Genomic DNA, 21,369 nt, shown 5'->3' with positions numbered 1-21,369 from the left:
GATGCCCATTTATTGAGCACCTGCTGTATACCAGACATGTTGTTAACCACTGACATATGTATTATTTGTTTTGTTTTGTTTTGTTTTGAGACGGAGTTTCACTCTTGTTGCCCAGGCTGGAGTTCAGTGGTGCGATCTCAGCTCACTGCAATCTCTGCCTCTGGGTTCAAGTGATTCTCCTGCCTCAGCCTCCTGAGTAGCTGGGATTACAGGCATGTGCCACCACGCCTGGCTAATTTTTCGTATTTTTACTAGAGACTGGGTTTCTCCATGTTAGCCAGGCTGGTCTCAAACTCTTGACCTCAAGTGATCTGCCTGCCTCGGCCTCCCAAAGTGCTGGAATTACAGGCATAAACCACCGCGCCCAGCCCTCATTTATTTATTTATTTATTTATTTAATTTTTTTTTTTTTTTGAGACGGAGTCTCGCGCTGTGTCACCCAGGCTGGAGTGCAGTGGCGCGATCTCGGCTCACTGCAAGCTCCGCCTCCCAGGTTCACGCCATTCTCCTGCCTCAGCCTCCGAGTAGCTGGGACTACAGGCGCCCGCCACCACGCCCGGCTAGTTTTTTGTATTTTTAGTAGAGACGGGGTTTCACCATGTTAGCCAGGATGGTCTTGATCTCCTGACCTCGTGATCCACCCGCCTCGGCCTCCCAAAGTGCTGGGATTACAGGCTTGAGCCACCGCGCCCGGCCTTTCATTTATTTTTATTTATTTGAAACAGGGTCTTGCTCTGTTGCCCAGGCTGGAGTGCTGTGGTGCAATCAAGGCTCACTGCAGCCTCCATCTCTCCAGCAATCCTCCCGCCTCAGCCTCCCAAGTAGCTGGGGTTCCAGACGCATGCCACCACACTTGGCTAATTTTTGTTATTTTTAGTAGAGATGAGGTCTCCTTACGATGCTCAGGCTGGTCTCAAACTCCTGGCCTCAAGTGATTCTCCTGCCTCGGCCTCCCAAACTGCTGTTATTACAGGCCACCGCACCTGGCCTAGCCTACTTTAAGGCCGGCATTACACTTGACAAACACTAACTCAGATCAGAATCCTCCCACAACTCAGTGAGGTTGGGTACTCTTGCTATGAGCTACTTGACAGATGGGGAAACTGAGGCTCAAAGAGGTTAAGTAACACGTCCAAAGCCACAAGACTAGAACGTGGTGGAGCTGGGACTCGAACCAGGCCCCAGACTCCGTGCTTTTAACAGCCATGCGTATAGTAGGAGCTCTTTACACGCAGTTGGGAAAATGAGCTGTTGCTTGGCTAGGACGGGCTCTAGATGCTCGGTGGAGCTTCCAGCCCCTCCCACCCGCTTTCTGTAAGCCCCGCCCAAGACTCGGCCCCGCTCCGTCCTCCCCCATCCCCCGCTCCGGGAACGGCCCCTCCTCCGCCTCCTGGGCGGAGCCCGCGCGGGATCCGGGTGGCTGCAGGCTGTGGCTTCGGCGGCTGCGGGGCCGGGGTCGCGGCCAGGGCCAGGCCGCAGCGAGTTCAAAGGCGGAATCCCAGCGGGCGGCGCCCCTTACGCCAGGTCACCCCTGGGAAGGAGCGCAGCCTGCCCCGCCCCTCCGCATTCGAGCAGGTCTGTGGGGTACAGGGGGTTGGGAGGAGGGTAGGGGGCCTGGGGAACAAAGGCGGGGCTGCGGGGAACGCCTCTGCCCTCGCCCCCACCCAGCTGGGCACTTGGGAGGCGCTGATGGGGCGCGGGCGGGGCAGAGAGCCCAGCTGGGGACAGGCGTTGGGACCATATGGTGATGGGGGAAGCTCCTGAGTCCACCTGCACTGGCTGGGGCGCCCCAAATATAGTGAAGGGGGACAGAGGCGAGCCCTCCAGGGCCAGGCTTGAGGGAGGGTCGGCAGATGGTTAGAAAGAGGCGGGACCGACTGACACACAGGTGAGCTGAGGCTGGGGGAGGTGGGGGCCCCAGCCTTGCGGCCCTGCCCTGCGTGGGGAAAGGTTTCCTGCTTCTTCTCTTCCCCTCCTTAAACTCGTTCTCCTGGAACACGGGGTGGGGCCGGTTGGGTCCTCGTTTAAAATGGAAAAAAGCCCCAAAGGCGATTGAGAAATAGCTGTGCCAGGGCTTTCTCTGCCTCTGCCCTGCCTGCATCCAGGCCTTCTGCAGCCTCTCTGTGCGGTTCCCGCAGCGGCCATAGACGGCTGGGGAAACTGAGGCCTGGGAGAGGTTATGAGGGTTGAGGGAGCATCATGGGCCCGGATGAAGCAGCATGTTGGAGTGGGGGCAGATTCAAGGAGCCTAGCTATGGGACAGATTGCCTGGAAAGACCAGGGGTGGGCGGCAGTGGTCGTGGTGGTGGGGTTTGTGTTAATTAAGTGACTGGGATGGTTTCCTTGGATATAAGGACTGTCAATCCTGCCTCCGTGGACTGGGGCTGGAGTGAGTCAGCCTTGGGCAGGAGACAGGCCCGGCCCCTTTGACAAATAGAAAATGGCAGTACCCATTTAGGGGGTAGAACTGGACTTTAAACGTGGGCCCGGTACGTAGAAAACCCCTTCCCCTTGGAACTCAGAGAAGGGCTGTATTTGGCATGAGTCAGGGGAGGGCAGGCGCCCCAGGGGCTGACACCTGCCAAAGTCAACACCCAAGCCTTAGTCGGGGGTTCTATCCAGCTTATCCAGCTGGCAGGTCCTCCCCTCCCCTCCCCATTCCAGCTTACACCTGGGCCACACCAGGTGGACGCACGGGGGCGAAGTCCACACCTGCGCCTTCTCCAGAATCTAGTTCTGCAGCGGCCGGAGCCCCTTACCCTGGGCCTTGCACTTGAACCCTTTGCTAGGCCTCTGGGTTTCCAGACAGGAAAGGTCTCCCCACCCTCCACCCCAATAAAGACTCAGTTACGCCACAGGGTGTGAAGATTAAACAGCAGTCACTGTTTTTGTGCCCCAGCTGTCTACCAGGCACTGTCTAATGACCGTTATGTGTGTTAATACCTTCCCACTGGAAGGAACGTGACCACCCGAGGATGGACTTTTTCTTGTCCTATTCCCAGCTGCATCTCCACAGGGAACAGGGCCTGGCAGAGAGGAAGCATTTGTTGAATGAATAAAGAAACACATTTTAGGTCGGGCACGGTGGCTCATGCCTGTAATCCTAGCACATTGGAAGGCTGAGGCAGGAGGACTGCTTGAGCAGAGGAGTTTGAAACCAGCATGGGCAACATAGTGAGACCCCATCTCTACAATTTTTTTTTTTTTTTTAATTAGCCTGATGTGGTGGCATGTCTGTAATCCCAGCTACTCGGGAGGCTGAGGCAGGAGGATCGCTTGAGCCCAGGAGGTCAAGACTGCAGTGAGCTATGATCACGCCACTGCGCTGCAGCCTCAGGCAACAGAGCGAGATCTTGTCTCTAAAAAAAGAGAAGAAAGAAACTCATTTTAGGCTCACAACTAACTACTCTTTCAGGAAGGGACTATGAGAAACATCCCATTTTGCAGAAGAGGACATTGAGGTCTAGAGGGGGCAAGCAATGCATCCAGCATCACTTGGCCTCCAAGTGGCCGAGCTGAGATTTGAATTCAGGCCTGGTGCATCCATCCACAGGAGCTGTTGTTGGTGTTTGATTCCCATGCAGGACGCCTGTCTCCTCTCCCTGAGGATTTCAGGTCTCCCTGTCCCGGGAGGCTAGTGCCAAGATGGCATCAGCTGGAGACCCCCCCGCAGGCCCACGGGATGCAGCAGATCAGAACTTCGACTATATGTTCAAACTGCTACTGATAGGCAACAGCAGCGTGGGCAAGACTTCCTTCCTGTTCCGATATGCGGACGACTCCTTCACGCCCGCCTTCGTCAGCACCGTGGGCATTGACTTCAAGGTCAAGACCGTCTACCGCCATGACAAGAGGATCAAGCTGCAGATCTGGGTAGGCTGGGAGGCTGGCTGTGGGTTGGGGGTGGGGTCCCTTCAGGAAAGTTCATTGGAGGGTCCTTTTTTTTTTTTTTTTTTGAGATGGAGAGTCTCACTCTGTTGCCCAGGCTGGAGGGCAGTGGCGCGATCTCGGCTCACTGCAACCTCCATCTCCTGGGTTCAAGCGATTCTCCTGCCTCAGCCTCCTGAGAAGCTGGGATTACAGATGCCCACCACCACGCCCGGCTAATTTTTATATTTTTAATAGAGATGGGGTTTCATCATGTTGACCAGGCTGGTCTCAAACTCCTGACCTCAAGTGATCCACCGGCCTTGGCCTCCCAAAGTGCTGGGATTACGGGCATGAGCCACCGCACCCAGCCTCATTGGACAGTTCTTCTGACTGTGGGGAGGGTACTCAAGTGAGGGGAAATAGCCTAGAATTGGGATGTGCACTTGGGGTAGGTGTGAAGAGTACGGAGGAATTATCTACTAGGCGAATTTATCTGGATGAGGGGACATGCCCTGCCCTGGTTGGGGGGACTCTGAGGGAGACAGTATATATATATCTTTTTTTCTCCCTGGAGACGGAGTCTTGCTTTGTCGCCCAGGCTGGAGTGCAATGGCACGATCTTGGCTCACTGCAACCTCCGCCTCCTGGGTTCAAGTGATTCTCCTGCCTCAGTCTCCTGAGTAGCTGGGATTACAGGTGCACGCCACCACACTCGGCTACTTTTTTATACTTTTTTTTTTTTTTTTTTTGAGGCGGAGTCTCGCTCTGTCGCCCAGGCTGGAGTGCAGTGGCCGGATCTCGGCTCACTGCAAGCTCCGCCTCCCGGGTTTACGCCATTCTCCTGCCTCAGCCTCCTGAGTAGCTGGGACTACAGGCGCCCGCCACCTCGCCCGGCTAGTTTTTTGTATTTTTTAGTAGAGACGGGGTTTCCCCGTGTTAGCCAGGATGGTCTCGATCTCCTGACCTCGTGATCCGCCCGTCTCGGCCTCCCAAAGTGCTGGGATTACAGGCTTGAGCCACCGCGCCCGGCCTACTTTTTTATACTTTTAATAGAGACGGGGTTTCACCTTGTTCGCCAGGCTGGTCTTGAACTCCTGACCTCGTGATGCACCCGCCTTGGCCTCCCAAAGTGCTGGGATTAGAGGCGTGAGCCACTGCGCCTGGTGGGAGACAGTATTATTCCTGGGGGTCTGATTGTGGAGATGATACTAACCTAAGACATGTTTGAAGTACTTGTGACACTAAGCGTCATGGCTCATGCCTGTAATCCCAACACTTTGGGAGGCCAAGGTGGAGGATCACTTGAGCCTGGCAGTTCCAGACCAGCCTGGACAACACAGCGAGATCTCATCTCTACCAAAACTTTAAACATTAGCCCGGCCGGGCGCGGTGGCTCAAGCCTGTAATCCCAGCACTTTGGGAGGCCGAGACGGGCGGATCACGAGGTCAGGAGATCGAGACCATCCTGGCTAACACGGTGAAACCCCGTCTCTACTAAAAAATACAAAAAACTAGCCGGGCGAGGTGGCGGGCGCCTGTAGTCCCAGCTACTCGGGAGGCTGAGGCAGGAGAATGGCGGGAACCCGGGAGGCGGAGCTTGCAGTGAGCTGAGATCCGGCCACAGCACTCCAGCCTGGGCGACAGAGCGAGACTCCGTCTAAAAAAAAAAAAAAAAAAAAAAAAAAAAACATTAGCCCAGCCTGGTAGCTTCAGCCTGTAGTCTCAGCTATTCAGGAGGCTGAGGCGAGAGGATTGCTTGAGCCCAGGAGTTCAAGGCTGCAGTGAGCTATGATCGCACCACTGCACTCCAGCGTGGATGACAGGGCAAGAGCCCATCTAGAAAGGAAAGAAAGAAAGAGAAAGAGAAAGAAAGAGAGAAGGAAAGAAAGAAAAGAAAGAGAGAAGGAAAGAAAAGAAAGAGAGAAAGAGAAAGATCCCAGGCTCTGGTGACCAATGGGAAAGAGTTTTGGGAACCATCTTTTAGAGGGGACCCCTGGGACCCCCACTGAACCGGCCTGGTCTGCAGAGCAACACCCAGCTACCTCTCCTAACTTAGCCGCTGGTAGCAATCATCATGGTAGCGAGAGTACCAAGGTATCCTGTCAAGATGGTACCATCTGGCCCAGTTGGTTCTTATTTGCAGTTGTTAAGTTGGTTCTTAGAGACGAGGTCAAAGGGGCTCATAAATCTATGAGAGGCCACTGACCCCTGAGACTTGGAACCCCTCAAGGGCAAGCAAGCCCAGGTCTCTCCCTCATCAGACTGGGGAGGTCCCTTGATAATGAATCCATGCCTCCCCTGTCAGACTGGGGTTGTGAGGGCAGGGTCTGTGTATTCTCCATCAGACCGGAGGTTGTACAAGCAGGTCTGTGTCTCCCCTATGAGACTGGGGCTGTGAACACAGGGCAGTGGCCCTCTCAGACAGGGGTGGACTGGGAAACAGGTAGTTCCCAGCCAACTGTCACTGCCATTTGTCCAGGACACGGCGGGCCAGGAGCGCTACCGCACCATCACCACAGCCTACTACCGGGGAGCCATGGGTTTCCTGCTCATGTATGATGTCGCCAATCAGGAATCCTTTGCCGCCGTGCAGGACTGGTGAGTGCTTGCTGACCACAGACCCCTGATCTTTGCCCTCTCCTCTTATCCCTAACCCCCTGGCTCATGACTCACGACTGGTAACTCTGCAGGGCCACGCAAATCAAGACCTACTCCTGGGACAACGCCCAGGTCATCCTGGTGGGGAACAAGTGTGACCTGGAGGACGAACGTGTTGTGCCTGCCGAGGATGGCCGGAGGCTCGCCGATGACCTTGGTTAGTACCCAGCCTGGGCCACAGGCCTTGGGTCTCCCAGAACCAAACCCTCATCCCCATCCTCAGATTCAGGGTCCAATCCAGTCACTGACCCTTTGAGTATCTGCCCAGGAAAATACCCATGCATATGCCACATGTCCCGTTTAATTGCAGGGGATCCATGCGCAGGAACTCCCAGCAAAACCATTTCTGGAAATTGATCCTAGCAATATCCTCACCCATGTGGGATGTGGTGTGTGGAGTGTAGCAGTAATATTAGTAGGAGTGAAACCTACAGATCCCGCCAAGTGTTTCACAGTTGGAGAACCAAGTGGACATAAAGTATATCCACATGGTAGAATACTATGCAGCCGTGGAAAAGGATGGGGATGTTATTTATTTATTTATTTATTTATTTTTATTATTATTTTTTTTTTTACTTTTTTTGGAATGGAGTCTCGCTCTGTTGCCCAGGCTGGAGTGCAGTGGCGTGATCTCAGATCACTGCAAGCTCCGCCTCCCAGGTTTATTTTATTTTTTTTGAGACTCACTCTGTCACCCAGACTGGAGTGCAGCGGTGCATTATCAGCTCACTGCAGCCTCCACCTCCCAGGTTCAAGCAATTCTCCTGCTTCAGCCTCCCAAGTAGCTGGGACTACAGGCGTATGCCATCATGCCCAGCTAATTTTTTGTATTTTCAGTAAAGACGAGGTTTCACCGTGTTAGCCAGGATGGTCTCGATCTCCTGACCTCGTGATCCGCTTGCCTCAGCCTCCCAGAGTGCTGGGATTTGCAAGTGTGAGCCACCATGCCCGGCCTTTTTTAAATTTTGTGTAGAGACATGGGCTCGCTATGTTGCCCAGGCTGGCCTCGAACTCCTGGCTTCAAGTGATCCTCCCTCCTCAGCTTCCCAAAGTGCTAGGATTGCAGGCATGAGCCACCCGCCCCACCCAGCCAAGGGGATGTTCTTTTTTTTTTTTTTTTGAGACGGAGTCTCGCTCTGTCGCCCAGGCTGGAGTGTAGTGGTGTAATCTCAGCTCACTGCAAGCTCCGCCTCCTGGGTTCACGCCATTCTCCGCCATTCTCCCACCTCAGCCTCCTGAGCAGCTGGGATTACAGGCGCCCACCACGCGCCCGGCTAATTTTTTTTGTATTTTTAGTACAGACGGGGTTTCACCGTGTTAGGCAGGATGATCTTGATCTCCTGACCTCGTGATCCGCCCGCCTCGGCCTCCCAAAGTACTGGGATTACAGGCGTGAGCCACTGCGCCCGGCCGGGATGTTCTTTATGGTTTGTTTTTGTTTTTGTTTAAGATGGAGTCTTTTTTTTTTTTTTGAGACGGAGTTTCACTCTTGTGGCCCAGGCTGGAGTGCAATGGCGCGATCTCAGCTCACAGCAACCTCCGCTTCCTCAGCTCAAGCGATTCTCCTGCCTCAGCCTCCCAAGTAGCTAGGATTACAGGCATGCACCACCATGCCCGGCTAATTTTGTATTTTTTTAGTAGAGACAGGGTTTCTCCATGTTGGCCAGGCTGGTCTTGAACCCCTGACAGGTGATTCACCTGCCTCAGCCTCCCGAAGTGTTGGGATTGCAGGCATGAGCCACGGTGCCCGGCTGTTCTTTATGTTTTGATATGGCAAGGTCTCTGGCTAAGCAGAAAAGCCAAACAGCAGAATAGCAGATAAGACTGCTTCCTTTAGTCCAGGGGTCAGCAAACCTTTTCTTAAAGGACCAGATAGTAAATATTTTTGGCCATACCATCTCTATGGCAACTACTCAACTCTGCATGACAGCAGCCACAGACAGTGTATAAATGAATGGGTGTGACTGTTTGCCAATAAAACTTTATTTGTGGCCAGGCGTGGTGGCTCACACCTGAAATCCCAGCACTTTGGGATGTTGAGGCGGGCAGATCACCTGAGGCCAGGAGTTCTAGACCAGCCTGGCCAACATGGCGAAACCCTGTCTCTACTAAAAATACACAAAAATTAGCCGGGCGTGGTGGCAGACGCCTGTAATCCCAGCTACTTGGGAGGCTGAGGCAGAAGAATTGCTTGAACCTGGGAGGTGGAGGCTGCAGTGAGCCGATATTGCGCCTCTGCAGTCCAGCCTGGACAATGGAGGGAGACTCTATCTCAAAAAAAAAAAAAAAGAAGAAGAAGAAAGAAAGTAACTGATGCTTGCAATCAGTTTTTAACCCCAGCCTTCCCGTAAGCCCCATCCAAGCCAGCACTCTATGTGCAAAATTCAGAAGGCACAGGAAGAGACTAAGGCAATAACTTACTCCCCACCTCCAGTTCTGGTCTCCCAGCTTCTCTGGTTCTTGTATCGTTTTCCAGAAATATCCTGAGTACCCACAGGCATTGACAACACATTGGCTACTTTTTTTGTTTTACACAGGTGTTCCCTGCTGTCTGTACCCTTTTCTGTACTTTGAATTTTTCTACTAAATAATATATCCTAGAAATCCTTTTCCATCAGCCCTAGAGCTGGCTCATTCTTTTGCATGGCTGTGTACTATCCCATTTCATGTTTCCTTAACCTTTTCCTCTGTTGACAGCCATGGAGATTATTTCTAGCCGTTTCCTCTGACAAATGCAGCTGCAGTAATCATCTTTACATATATTTCTTTGGACACATGTGGCAAGAAATCTGTCAGCTTAATTCATAGATGTTCTTAACACTTTTTTTTTTTTTTGAGATGGAGCCACTGCACCTGGTTGGTTTCTATAGGCCCGGCCTACACTTTTTTAAAAAAAAATAACTTTTGCCAGGAATGGTGGCATGTGCTTGTAATCCCAGCTACTCTGAAGACTGAATTGGGAGGATTGCTTGAGGCCAAGAATTTGAGACCAGCTTGGGCAATATAGCGAGACCCTGTCTGAAAAAAGAAGAAAATAATAACTTTTTGTGATAAAAATGTTCAAATAGGCTGGGTGCGGTGGCTCAAGCCTGTAATCCCAGCACTTTGGGAGGCCGAGGCGGGTGGATCACGAGGTCAGGAGATCGAGACTATCCTGGCTAACACGGTGAAACCCCGTCTCTACTAAAAATACAAAAAATTAGCCGGGCGTGGTAGCGGGCGCCTGTAGTCCCAGCTACTTGGGAGGCTGAGGCGGGAGAATGGCGTGAACCCAGAGGGCGGAGCTTGCAGTGAGCCGAGATCGCGCCACTGCACTCCAGCCTGGGAGACACAGCGAGACTCCGTCTCAAAAAAAAAAAAAAAAAAAAGTTCAAATACTCCCGGCACATTGGGAGGGCAAGGTGGGTACATCACTTGAGCCCAGGAATTTGAGACCAGCCTGGGCAACATGGCAAACCCTGTCTCTACAAAGAAATGCAAAAATTAGCTAGGCATGGTGGCGCACACCTGTAGTCTCAGCTACTCAGGAGGCTGAGGTGGGAGGATCGCTTAAGCCTGGGAGACAGAGGTTGCATTGAACCAAGATTGCACCACTGTATGCCAACCTGGGCAATGGAGCAAGACCTTATCTCAGAAAAAGAAATGAAATAAGAAATGTTTGGCCAGGCGTGGTGGCTAATACCTGTAATCCCAGCACTTTGGGAGGCTGAGGCAGGCAGATCACCTGAGGTCAGGAGTTTGAGAACAACCTGACCAACATGGTGAAACTTCATCTCTACTAAAAATACAAAATTACCAGTCGTGGTGGTGCACGCCTGTAATCTCAGCTACTTGGGAGGCTGAGGGAGGAGACTCGCTTGAACCCAGGAGGCAGAGGCTGCGTGAGCTGAGATCGTGCCATTGCACTCCAGCCTGGGTAACAAGAGCGAAACTCCATCTAAAAAAAGTTCAAATACATTCACAAGTAGAAAGGAATGTAAAATAGACTTTCATAAAACATTATTCAACTTAATTAGATCTCAACATTTATTCAATCTTGAATCATCTATTCCCCCAAAATACTTTTCCTTTTTTTCCTAGAAAATTGAGAAACAAACCCTTGACATTGGACCCTTTTGTCTGTAAACAGTTCGCTATGCAACTCCAGCCGTTTTGTTTTTGTTGTTTTTTAAATAATAGAGACAGAGCCTCACTCTTTCACCCAGGCTGGAGTACAGTGGTGTGATCCCACCACTTTAGGAGGCTGAGGAGGGAGGATTGCTTGAGCCCAGGGGTTGGAAACCAGCCTGGGCAATACAGTGAGACCCCAACTCTACAAAATAAGTTCAAGGCTCCCTGTAGCCTCATACTCCTGGGCTCAAGCAATTCTGCTGCCTCAGCCTTTCAAGTAACTGGGACTACTAGTGTAAGCCAGCACACTGGCTAATTTATTATTTTTTTTTTTTGTAGAGACGAGGTCTCACTATATTGCACAGGCTGGTCTTGAACTCCCAGGCTCAAGCAATTGGCTTGCCTCAGCCTCCCAGAGTGTTGGGATGACAGGCATGAGCCACGGCACCTGGTTGGTTTTTACATTTTTAAGTGGTTGAAAAAAAAAAAATGACATGGGAAATGTATATGAAATTCAAATTTGTATCTATAAATGAAGTTTTTCTGAGACACAGCCATACCCTTTTTTTAAAAAAATTTTTTTACACGGAGTCTTGCTCTTGTCGCCCAGGCTGGAGTGCAGTGGTGTGATTTCGGCTCACTACAACCTCCGCCTCCCCAGTTCAAGCGATTCTCCTGCCTCACCCTCCTGAGTAGCTGGGATTACAGGCGCATGCCACCACGCCTGGCTAATTTTTTTTTTTTTTTTTTTTTTAGACGGAGTCTCTCTCTGTCGCCCAGGCTGGAGTGCAGTGGCCGGATCTCAGCTCAATGCAAGCTCCGCCTCCTGGGTTTACGCCATTCTCCTGCCTTAACCTCCCGAGTAGCTGGGACTACAGGCGCCCACCACCACGCCCAGCTAGTTTTTTTGTGTTTTTTAGTAGAGACGGGGTTTCACCGTGTTAGCCAGGATGGTCTCGATCTCCTGACCTCGTGATTCGCCCGTCTCGGCCTCCCAAAGTGCTGGGATTACAGGCTTGAGCCACTGCGCCCGGCCCGCCTGGCTAATTTTTGTATCTTTAGTAGAGATGGGGTTTCACTATGCTGGCCAGGCTGGTTTGGAACTCTTGACCTCGGGTGATCCACCCGCCTCGACCTCTCAACCATTTATTTTTTTAATGTATTTTTTATTTTTTTGAGACAAGGTCCCTGTCTGGTGCTCAGGCTGGAGTGCAGTGGCACGATCATAGCTCAATGCAGCCTCCATCTCCGGGGCTCAAGTGATCCTCCCATCTCACCCTCCCAAGTACCTGGGACTCCAGGTGTACTCCACCACACCTGCCTATTTAAAAATATATATATATTTTTTGCCAGGCATGGTGACTCACGCCTATAATCCCAGCACTTTGGGAGGCCGAGGCGGGTGTATCACAAGGTCAGAAGATCGAGACCACCCTGGTCAACATGGTGAAACCCCATCTCTACTAAAAATACAAAAAAATTAGCCGGGTGTGGTGGTACACACCTGTAATCCCAGCTACTCAGGAGGCTGAGGCAGGAGAATTGCTTGAACCTGGGAGGCGGAGGTTGCAATGAGCTGAGATCGTGCCACTGCACTCCAGCCTGAGTGAGACTCTGTCTCAAAAAAAAAAAAAATGTTTCCGAGATAGGTCTTGCCATGTTGTCTGGGCTGATCTTGAACTCCTGGGCTTAAGCAATCCTCCCACCTTGGCCTCCCAAAGTGCTGGGATTACAGGAGTGAACTCACACCCGTGCCCAGCCGATGCCTATTTGTTGATGCATTGTCTGTGGTTGCTATTGTTTATGGTAATCACATGTCTGATTACAGGCTGTCTCAATACAGAAAAGGGTATATACAGTGCTTCAAGCGCAGAATTGAGTAACTGAGACAGAGACCGTATGACCCAGAAAGCCTAAAATATTTACCATCTGGGCCAGGCGCGGTGGCTCACGCCTGTAATCCCAGCATTTTGGGAGGCCGAGGTGTGCGGATCACGAGGTCAGGAGATCGAGACCATCCTGGCTAACTCGGTGAAACCCCGACTCTACTAAAAATACAAACAGGCCGGGCGCGGTGGCTCATGCCTGTAATCCCAGCACTTTGGGAGGCCGAGGCGGGCGGATCACAAGGTCAGGAGATCGAGACCATGGTGAAACCCTGTCTCTACTAAAAATAGAAAAAATTAGCCGGGCGCGGTGGTGGGCGCCTGTAGTCCCAGCTACTCGGGAGGCTGAGGCAGGAGAATGGCGTGAACCCGGGAGGCGGAGCTTGCAGTGAGCCGAGATTGTGCCACTGCACTCCAGCCTGGGCGACAGAGCGAGACTCCGTCTCAAAAAAAAAAAATAAAAAAATAAAAAAATAAAAAAATAAAAATACAAACATTAGCTGGGCGCAGTGGCGGGCGCCTGTAGTCCCAGCTACTCGGAGGCTGAGGCAGGAGAATGGCATGAACCTGGGAGGCGGAGCTTGCAGTGAGCTGAGATCGCGCCACTGCACTCCAGCCTGGGTGACAGAGCGAGACTCCGTCTCAAAAAAAAAAAAAAAAAAATTACCATCTGGCCCTTCACAGAGGAGGTTTGCTGACCTCTGAGCTATCCCTTTTGCCTTTTATTCTTGCCATTGCTTTGTTGGAGAAACTGGGTCTTTGTTCTGTGGGGCAGGGTCCTGAATCCCCAGTTAGCCTGGAAGTGGTAAAATTAGTTATGTCCACCATGGGCTGAAATACTTGAAAGTGTTTCCCACACCTACTTACAGATTATATCTGGGGTCTTGGGGTAAAGGGAGATTCTCACTTTCTGTTATTATGTTTAAAATACTGGAGTACAGGCCGGGTTCGGTGGCTCACGCCTGTAATCCCAGCACTTTGGGAGGCTGAGGTGGGCAGATCACTTGATGTCAGGAGTTCGAGACCAGCCTGGCCAACATGGTAAAACCCTGTCTCTACCAAAAATACAAAAATAGAAAAATTAGCTGGGTGTGGTGGCACGTGCCTGTAATCCCAACTACTTTGAAAGCTGAGGTGTGAGAATCATTTGAACCCGGGAGGCGGAGGTTGCAGTGAGCCGAGGTAGGGCCACTGCACTCCAGCCTGGGTGATGGAGTGAGCCTGTATCACACACACACACACACACACACACACACACACACACACACACAAAGAAGATTGGAGTACAAAGCAGGAGACAGGATTTGATCTCAATTTTTTTTTTCTTTTTTTTTTTTTTGAGATGGAGTTTTGCTCTTGTCGCCCAGACTGGAGTGCAATGGCATGATCTCGGCTCACTGCAAACTCCGCCTCCCAGGTTCAAGCAATTCTCCTGCTTCAGCCTCCCGAATAGCTGGGATTACTGGCATGGGCCACCACGCCTGGCTACTTTTGTATTTTTCGTAGAGATAGGGATTCACCGTGTTGCTCGGGCTGGTCTCAGACTCCTGACCTCAGGTGATCTACTGCCTCAGCCTCCTGAAGTGCTGGGATTACAGGCATGAGCCACCGTGCCTGGCCTGATTCCAATTTTTTTTTTTTTTTTTTTTTTTTTTTTTTTTTTTTTTTTTGAGACGGAGTCTCGCTCTGTCGCCCAGGCTGGAGTGCAGCGGCACGATCTCGGCTCGCTGCAAGCTCCGCTTCTCGGGTTCACGCCATTCTCCTGCCTCAGCCTCCTGAGTAGCTGGGACTACAGGCACCCGCCACCGTGCCCGGCTAATTTTTTGTATTTTTAATAGAGACAGGGTTTCACTGTGGTCTCGATCTCCTGACCTTATGATCCGCCCGCCTCGGCCTCCCAAAGTGCTGGGATTACAGGCGTGAGCCACCGCGCCCAGCCCTGATTCCAATTTTATAGGAAAAAAAAGCCAGACACATATACATGTGCACACACACATCCCTTACAAACCTAACCCCAACAATGACATATTTATATAGAAAAAGACTAAAGGCTGGGCATGGTGGCTCATTCCTGTAATCCTTGCACTTTGGGAGGTCAAGACAGAAGGATCACTTGAGTCTAGGAGTTAGAGACCAGCGTGGGCAACATGGTGAAACCCCACCCCTATAAAAAACCAAAAATTGGCTGTGTGGTGGCACACTCCTATAGTTCCAGCTACTTGGGAGACTGAGGTGGGCCCAAGAGTCGAGGCCACAGTGAGTTATGATTATACGACTGCACTCCAGCCAGGGCAACAGAGGGAGACTCTGTCTCAAAAAAAAAAAAGATGAATAAAGACTAGAAAGCTGAATAGCAAAACACCAATAGTAATTGTTTCCAAGTGATGAGATTACAAATGACTTTTATCTCTATCTCCATACATTGCTTTGCATTTTTGTTTTGAGACAGGGTCTTACTCTGTTGCCCAGGCTGGAGTACAATGGCATGACCTCGGCTCACTGCAGCCTCCATTTCTCTGGCTCAGGTCATCCTCCCACCTCAGCCTCCCAAGTAGGTGGTACTACAGGTGCATGCCACCACACCTGGCTAATATTTATTTATTTTTATTTTAATTTTTTGAGACGGAGTCTCACTCTGTTGCCAGACTGGAGTGCAGTGGCATAACCTCGGCTCATTGCAACCCCCGCCTCCCAGGTTCAAGCGATTCTTCTGCCTCAGCCTCCTGAATAGCTTGGACTGCAGGCACGCACCACCGCACAAAGCTAAATTTTGTATTTTTAGTAGAGATGGGGTTTCACCATATTGGGCAGGCTGATCTCGAACTCCTGACCTTGTGACCCGCCCACCTTGGCCTCCCAAAGTGCTGGGATTACAGGTATGAGCCAGCAAACCTGGCCAACCCCATTTTTTTTTTTTTTTGAGACGGAATCTCGCTCTGTTGCCCAGGCTGGAGTGCAGTGGCACAATCTCGGCTCACTGCAAGCTCCACTTCCCAGGAGTGATTCTCCTGCCTCAGCCTCCCGATTAGCTGGGACTATAGATGCCCGCCACCATGCCCGGCTAAATTTTTTAGTGGAGACGGGGTTTCACCGTGTTAGCCAGGATGGTCTCAATCTCCTGACCTCGTGATCCACCCGCCTCGGCCACCCAAAGTGCTGGGATTACAGGCTTGAGCCACCGCGTGCGGCCAACTTTTTTTTTTTTTTTTTTTGAGATAGCATCTTGTTCTGTCACCCAGGCTGGTGTGCAATGGCGCAATCTCGGCTCACTGCAACTTCCACCTCCCAGGTTCAAGTGATCCTCCTGCTTAAGTCTCCTCAGTAGCTGGGATCACAGGTGTGCACCACCATGGCCAGCTAATTTTTGCATTTTTAGTAGAGACAGGGTTTCATCACATTGGCCAGGCTAGTCTCGAGCTCCAGACCTCAAGTGGTCTGCTCACCTTGGCCTCCCAAAATGCTGGTTTTACAGGCATGAACCACCATGACCGGCCTTAATTTTTTTTTTTTTTTTGAGATGGAGTCTTGCTCTGTCACCCAGGCTGGAGTGCAGTGGCGCAATCTCAGCTCACTGCAAGCTCCACGTCCCGGGTTCACACCATTCTCCTGCCTCAGCCTCCCGAGTAGCTGGGACTACAGGCGCCTGCCACCTCGCCCGGCTAGTTTTTTGTATTTTTTAGTAGAGACGGGGTTCCACCGTGTTAGCCAGGATGGTCTCGATCTCCTGACCTCATGATCTGCCCGTCTCGGCCTCCCAAAGTGCTGGGATTACAGGCTTGAGCCACCGCGCCCGGCCCCGGCCTTAATTTTTATATTTTCTTTAGAGACTGGGTCTTGCTGTGTTGCCCAGGCTGGTCTCAAACTTCTGAGCTCAGGTGATCCACCTGCCTCAGTCTCCCAAAGTACTGGGATTATAGGCTGTCTCAATACTTTTCTGTAGTTTCTAGATTCTAGAGTAAATTTCTTATTGAATAACATCAAAAAAAAAATTTTTTTTCCTTTTTAACCTTTTTATTTATTTTAGAGACAGGGTCTCCCTGTGATACCCAGGCTGGTCTTGAACTCCTGGGTTCAAGTGATTCTCCTGCCTTGGCCTCCTGAGTAGTTGGGACTACATGCGCATACCACCAAGCCTGGTTAATATCAGAAAAATAAGCCGGCCATGGTGGTTCATGCCCGTAATCCCAGCACTTTGGGAAGCTGAGGCGGGCAGATCATCTGAGGTCAGGAGTTGGATACCAGCCTGGCCAAAGTGGTGAAACCGAACTCTACTGAAAATACAAAAATGAGCCTGGCATGGTGGTGCACACCTGCAGTCCCAGCTCCTTGGGAGGCTGAAGCAGGAGAATCGCTTGAACCTGGGAGGCGGAGGTTGCGGTGAGCCGAGATCTCACCATTGCACTCCAGCCTGGGCAACAAGAGCAAAACTCCGTCTCAACAAAAAGAAAATAAAGAACACAGATTGTATGAGGCAAGGCCACATTTGGGTAAGGAAACACCAGATCTGCCCAGGAAGACAGTGGGATGGCTTTGATATCTCTAGGCTCACAGTAGATCTCAGTTCATGTCCTGCCTCTGCTATTCATTCATTTACCCACTCATTCATTCAACCATTCAGCAGACAGTTTCTAAGCACCCTCTCCGTTTCAGGCACTGGGTGCAGCCATGGGCGGAAATCCTGCCTGCCTGGAGCCGGCTTTCTAGTAGAGGAGACAGATAATAAACAGATAATTACACACCTAACTCATTATGATTCCATTTTTACAGTGCAGTATGACGCACAGAAAAGACAGACCCGCTTCACTCTTGGCCACGTGTAATGTGGCAGGCTTTTGTCTGAATTCCTGGCTTACCTTAGTGATGTGGCAGGTGGGGCTGCCTGGAGATTCAGGGACAGCTCCTCTCAGGCATACCCTCAGGCAACCTTAAAAGGATGCAGGAAGCCCAGCATGGTGGCTCACGCTGATAAACCCAGCACTTTGGGAGGCCTAGGCAGGAGGATTGCTTCAGGCCAGCAGTTCAAGACCAGCCTGCACAACATAGTGAGATCCCCACCTCTACAAAATAAAAATTTTTTAAATTAGCTGGGTGTGGTGGGGTGCATCTATAGCCACAGCTACCCAGGGGGCCAAGGCAGGAGGATTGCTTGAGCCCAGGAGGTTGAGGCTGCAATGAGCCATGTTCACACCACTATGCTCTGGCCTGGGCAATAGAAAGAGACCGTTTCTCTTGGGAAAAAAAAAAAAAAAAAAAAAGGCAGTGAAAAATGTGCCTTGATGGGTCTCCTGACCATGCCTTTCTGTGCAGCAGAAATTGGGTGGAAGGTGAGCTACAGCCACCTGTGGGTACTGCCATGGCCGCTGGGCAGCAGAACTCTTCATGTACCCTCCCACCTACACTCTTGCAGCCACTGCCTTGTGACACAGAGATTCTTAGGATTGTCCAGACCATGGCTGCAGCCGCAGGGTTTCGTTTTGTTGTTTTTGAGACAGGGTCTTGCTCCATCACCCAGGCTGGTGTGATCATGGCTCACTGCAGCCTTGACCTCCTGGGCTGAAACCCTTCTCCTGCCTCAGCCTTCCGAGTAGCTGAGACTGCAGGTGAACACCACCATGCCCATCTATTTTTTATTTATTTTAAATAGTGTCTCACTCTGTCGCCCAGGCTGGAGCGCAGTGGTGTGATCTCAGCTCACTGTAACCTCCGCCTCCCAGATTCGAGCAATTCTCCTGCCTCAGCCTCCCGAGTAGCTGGGATTACAGACGCTTGCTACCACGTCCAGCTAATTTTTTGTATTTTTCCTAGAGACAGGGTTTCATCATGTTGGTCAGGCTGGTCTTGAACTCCTGACCTCAAATGATCCACCTGCCTCAGCCTCCCAAAGTGCTGGGATTACAGGCGTGAGCCACCTCACCTGGCCGCCTGTCTACTTTTAAAAAAAATTTATTGTAGGCCGGGCGCGGTGGCTCAAGCCTGTAATCCCAGCACTTTGGGAGGCCGAGACGGGTGGATCACAATGTCAGGAGATCGAGACCATCCTGGCTAACCCGGTGAAACCCCGTCTCTACTAAAAAATACAAAAAACTAGCCGGGCGAGGTGGCGGGCGCCTGTAATCCCAGCTACTCGGAGGCTGAGGCAGGAGAATGGCGTAAACCCGGGAGGCGGAGCTTGCAGTGAGCTGAGATCCAGCCACACCACTCCAGCCTGGGTGATAGAGCAAGACTCCGTCTCAAAAAAAAAAAAAAAAATTTATTGTAGAGACAGGGCCTTGCTCTGTTGCCCAGGTTGGTCTTGAACTCCTGGCCTCAAGTGATCCTCCCACCGTAGCTTCCCTTAGTGCTGGGATTACAGGCATAAGCCCCTGCGCCTGGCCTGCCACAGATTTTTATCATCGATAGGATCATTGTTCCCATTTTACAGATAAGCAAACTGAGGCTTGGAGCAGCAAAGGCGCACGGCCAAGGTCCTACAGCAGGATAAAGGGCAGAACTAGGCTTAGAAGCCAGGTTTCTGTGATGCCACAGCTGAGACTTTGCCCCTCGGGGGTCTTACACGTGTTCCCACATTAACATTCATCCAGGTTTCGAGTTCTTTGAAGCCAGCGCCAAGGAGAACATCAATGTGAAGCAGGTCTTCGAGCGCCTGGTGGATGTCATCTGCGAGAAGATGAACGAGTCCCTGGAACCCAGCTCCAGCTCAGGCAGCAACGGGAAAGGCCCGGCCGTGGGGGATGCTCCAGCCCCCCAGCCCAGCAGCTGCAGCTGCTAGAGATGTCCCCAAACCCCCTACCCTCCTCTCTCCGGCCTCGGCAGGGACTGTGATTGAGGCATGAGCCACAGTGGTTATCTCCAAGCTCAGGGCAATCCCTTCCCTTCTGTCAACTGCCCCCCGACTCCTGCATGGCTCATTCTTTCACAATGTCGCCGTGGCTGCCAGGTTGCTCAGGCAGCCCCGGTGAGAGGCTACAGACCATGGGGACTCTCAGCTCTGCATGGCAGGCAGGGGCCCGGGGACATTGACATGCATGAGCTTGCTGCTTTCCAGGGTGTGTTAAGGAGGGTGGCCGTGGGCGACACGTCCCACTCTGTCTGATGGAGGGGCATCCGTGGTGCCTTCTAGCTTAGAACCATTCTCCAGGTCTCTTCTGGGTTGGGCAGGACTGATATTTCCAAGCTGGTGGAAGATGCTTCATCTTCTTCCTCGCACAGTGTGCGTTCTTGGACTTCGTCCAGGGAAGGCGGCGCCTCTTCCTCAGGTCCTGCAGGCTGGTCTCTGAGCCTGCCCCCACAAACTTCCTGGATTCCAAGGTGGGATGTGATTTTGACCCCTGCAGACCCTCTACTTACAAAAACAGCATTAAAGCGGCCTTTCCCCCTTGTAGAAGGGACAAGGAGTCAGATCCCCTCAACACCCCGGCTTCAGGGACCCCAGAAGTGCCTTCCAAGCTTCCCCCAAGAGCCACATCACCCACAACCCTGCCACTGTTTTTGCTGTGTTCACCGCATCTCTGATCCTGAATTGAATTCTGGAACTATGGACCACATCAGACAGGGCAGAGATTCACCCAACCCCTAGCACTCCGACTCTGGGCTTTTGGCCAGAAGTTAATTAACCTCAGAGTCAGGAGCCTGGGCCCTCCCTCCTAGGCCCTGTTGAGCTGGTTGTGTTTTAAGCAAGTTCTTGCCCAATCATACATCCTGCTAGAAAAGGAAATGAAGCAACGTTCCCAGCCACCACAGGCAGTTGTCGGCAACTTTCTGATGTACGCACCTGGGCTCCTCCGACTTGAGGGGGGCCCTTCCACACCCAATGCCCATTTCCCAATCCTTGTCATCGGCAGGGCCCAGGGATGTGACAATACTTTTTTTTTTTTTGAGACAGAGTCTCGCTCTGTTGCCCAGGCTGGAGTGCAGTGGCCAGATCTCAGCTCACTGCAAGCTCCGCCTCCCGGGTTTACGCCATTCTCCTGCCTCAGCCTCCCAAGTAGCTAGGACTACAGGCACCTGCCACCACGGTGGCCCAGCTAATTTTTTGTATTTTTAGTAGAGACGGGGTTTCACCATGTTAGCCAGGATGGTCTCAATCTCGTGACCTCGTGATCCGCCCGTCTCGGCCTCCCAAAGTGCTGAGATTACAGGCTTGAGCCACCGCCCGGCCGACAATTTTTGCTAATGGAGGAGTCGCTTCTTTTTTTTCTTTTTGAGATGGTCTCGCTCTGTCGCCCAGGCTGGAGTGCAGTGGTGCAATCACAGCTCACCACAGCCTCAAACTAGGGGTCACTTCTAAGGGATGCTGGGGGTTGGGCAGAAGGGGTGAGGTGGTAGGATTGAGGAACTTGCTGTCACCGCTTGTACTTTGTAGATAGCCTGAGAGTGGCAGGCCCTTATGTGAATGGGGGGGATGGGCTGTGATCAGTGCCGGGGAGTCCCTGAAGCTGGGGTCCCCACCTCTGGGGGCTTCTGCTCAGAGGTTATGTGTGCAGTTTGAAGACTTACATCTTGACCTCCAGTTTAGAGGCACTTTCTGCTCATCAGATTGCAAACTCTAGGGGCGCAGCACCTTTTCTTAGCTCCCAAACACCAACCAACACCCCTTAACAGGACCAGCACTGTTAGGATGGCTAAGCGGATGTTTTAGGTTCTCACCTCCCTGACTGTTTCAGAGGCTGTGTCTGCTCTCCCAGCCCCTGCGGCCAAAATGACTTCCTGCAGCTTTCATGAGCTCAGCCTCTTTCCTGGGGTATGTGTGAGGGGAAAAGCCTGGTTCAAGTTTAGATTTATTTCTAGGGAGCCCCAGTTACTTCATACCACAGGCTACCCTTAGAACTTTGGAGTGAGGGTATCG

General features: G+C 51.7%; 2 protein-coding genes across 2 annotated transcripts in view; one reads left to right on the top strand and one right to left on the bottom strand.

The window, feature by feature from the left end:
* Nucleotides 1–1,355: 1,355 nt before the first annotated feature.
* RAB3D (RAB3D, member RAS oncogene family) lies at nucleotides 1,356–20,260 on the top strand. The gene is made up of 5 exons (XM_025365999.1): nucleotides 1,356–1,575; nucleotides 3,585–3,873; nucleotides 6,350–6,468; nucleotides 6,561–6,685; nucleotides 19,106–20,260. The coding sequence occupies exons 2-5, from the start codon at nucleotides 3,646–3,648 to the stop codon at nucleotides 19,291–19,293; spliced, it is 660 nt and encodes a 219-aa protein (XP_025221784.1). The 5' UTR covers nucleotides 1,356–1,575; nucleotides 3,585–3,645; the 3' UTR covers nucleotides 19,294–20,260.
* TSPAN16 (tetraspanin 16) overlaps nucleotides 17,378–21,369 on the bottom strand; it is a 24,997-nt gene continuing 21,005 nt past the window's right edge. The window contains exon 7 of the mRNA XM_025365996.1: nucleotides 17,378–17,581. Within this exon, the coding sequence (XP_025221781.1) occupies nucleotides 17,531–17,581 (51 nt within the window). The 3' untranslated portion in view covers nucleotides 17,378–17,530. The remainder of the gene's footprint in view (nucleotides 17,582–21,369) is intronic.

The sequence above is a fragment of the Theropithecus gelada genome, chromosome 19 (genome assembly GCF_003255815.1).
Source record: "Theropithecus gelada isolate Dixy chromosome 19, Tgel_1.0, whole genome shotgun sequence".
Lineage (NCBI taxonomy): Eukaryota > Metazoa > Chordata > Mammalia > Primates > Cercopithecidae > Theropithecus > Theropithecus gelada.
Note: the sequence above shows the minus strand (reverse complement) of the source record. Positions and strands in the feature narration are given on the sequence as shown.

What these genes read in the sequence shown, in the direction of transcription:
- RAB3D (XM_025365999.1), top strand. Translation starts at nt 3,646, where the DNA reads ATGGCATCAGCTGGAGACCCCCCCGCAGGCCCACGGGATGCAGCAGAT. An exon ending in GGATCAAGCTGCAGATCTGG is followed by an intron (nt 3,874 to 6,349) that starts GTAGGCTGGGAG and finishes CCATTTGTCCAG; the next exon opens with GACACGGCGGGCCAGGAGCG. An exon ending in TTTGCCGCCGTGCAGGACTG is followed by an intron (nt 6,469 to 6,560) that starts GTGAGTGCTTGC and finishes GTAACTCTGCAG; the next exon opens with GGCCACGCAAATCAAGACCT.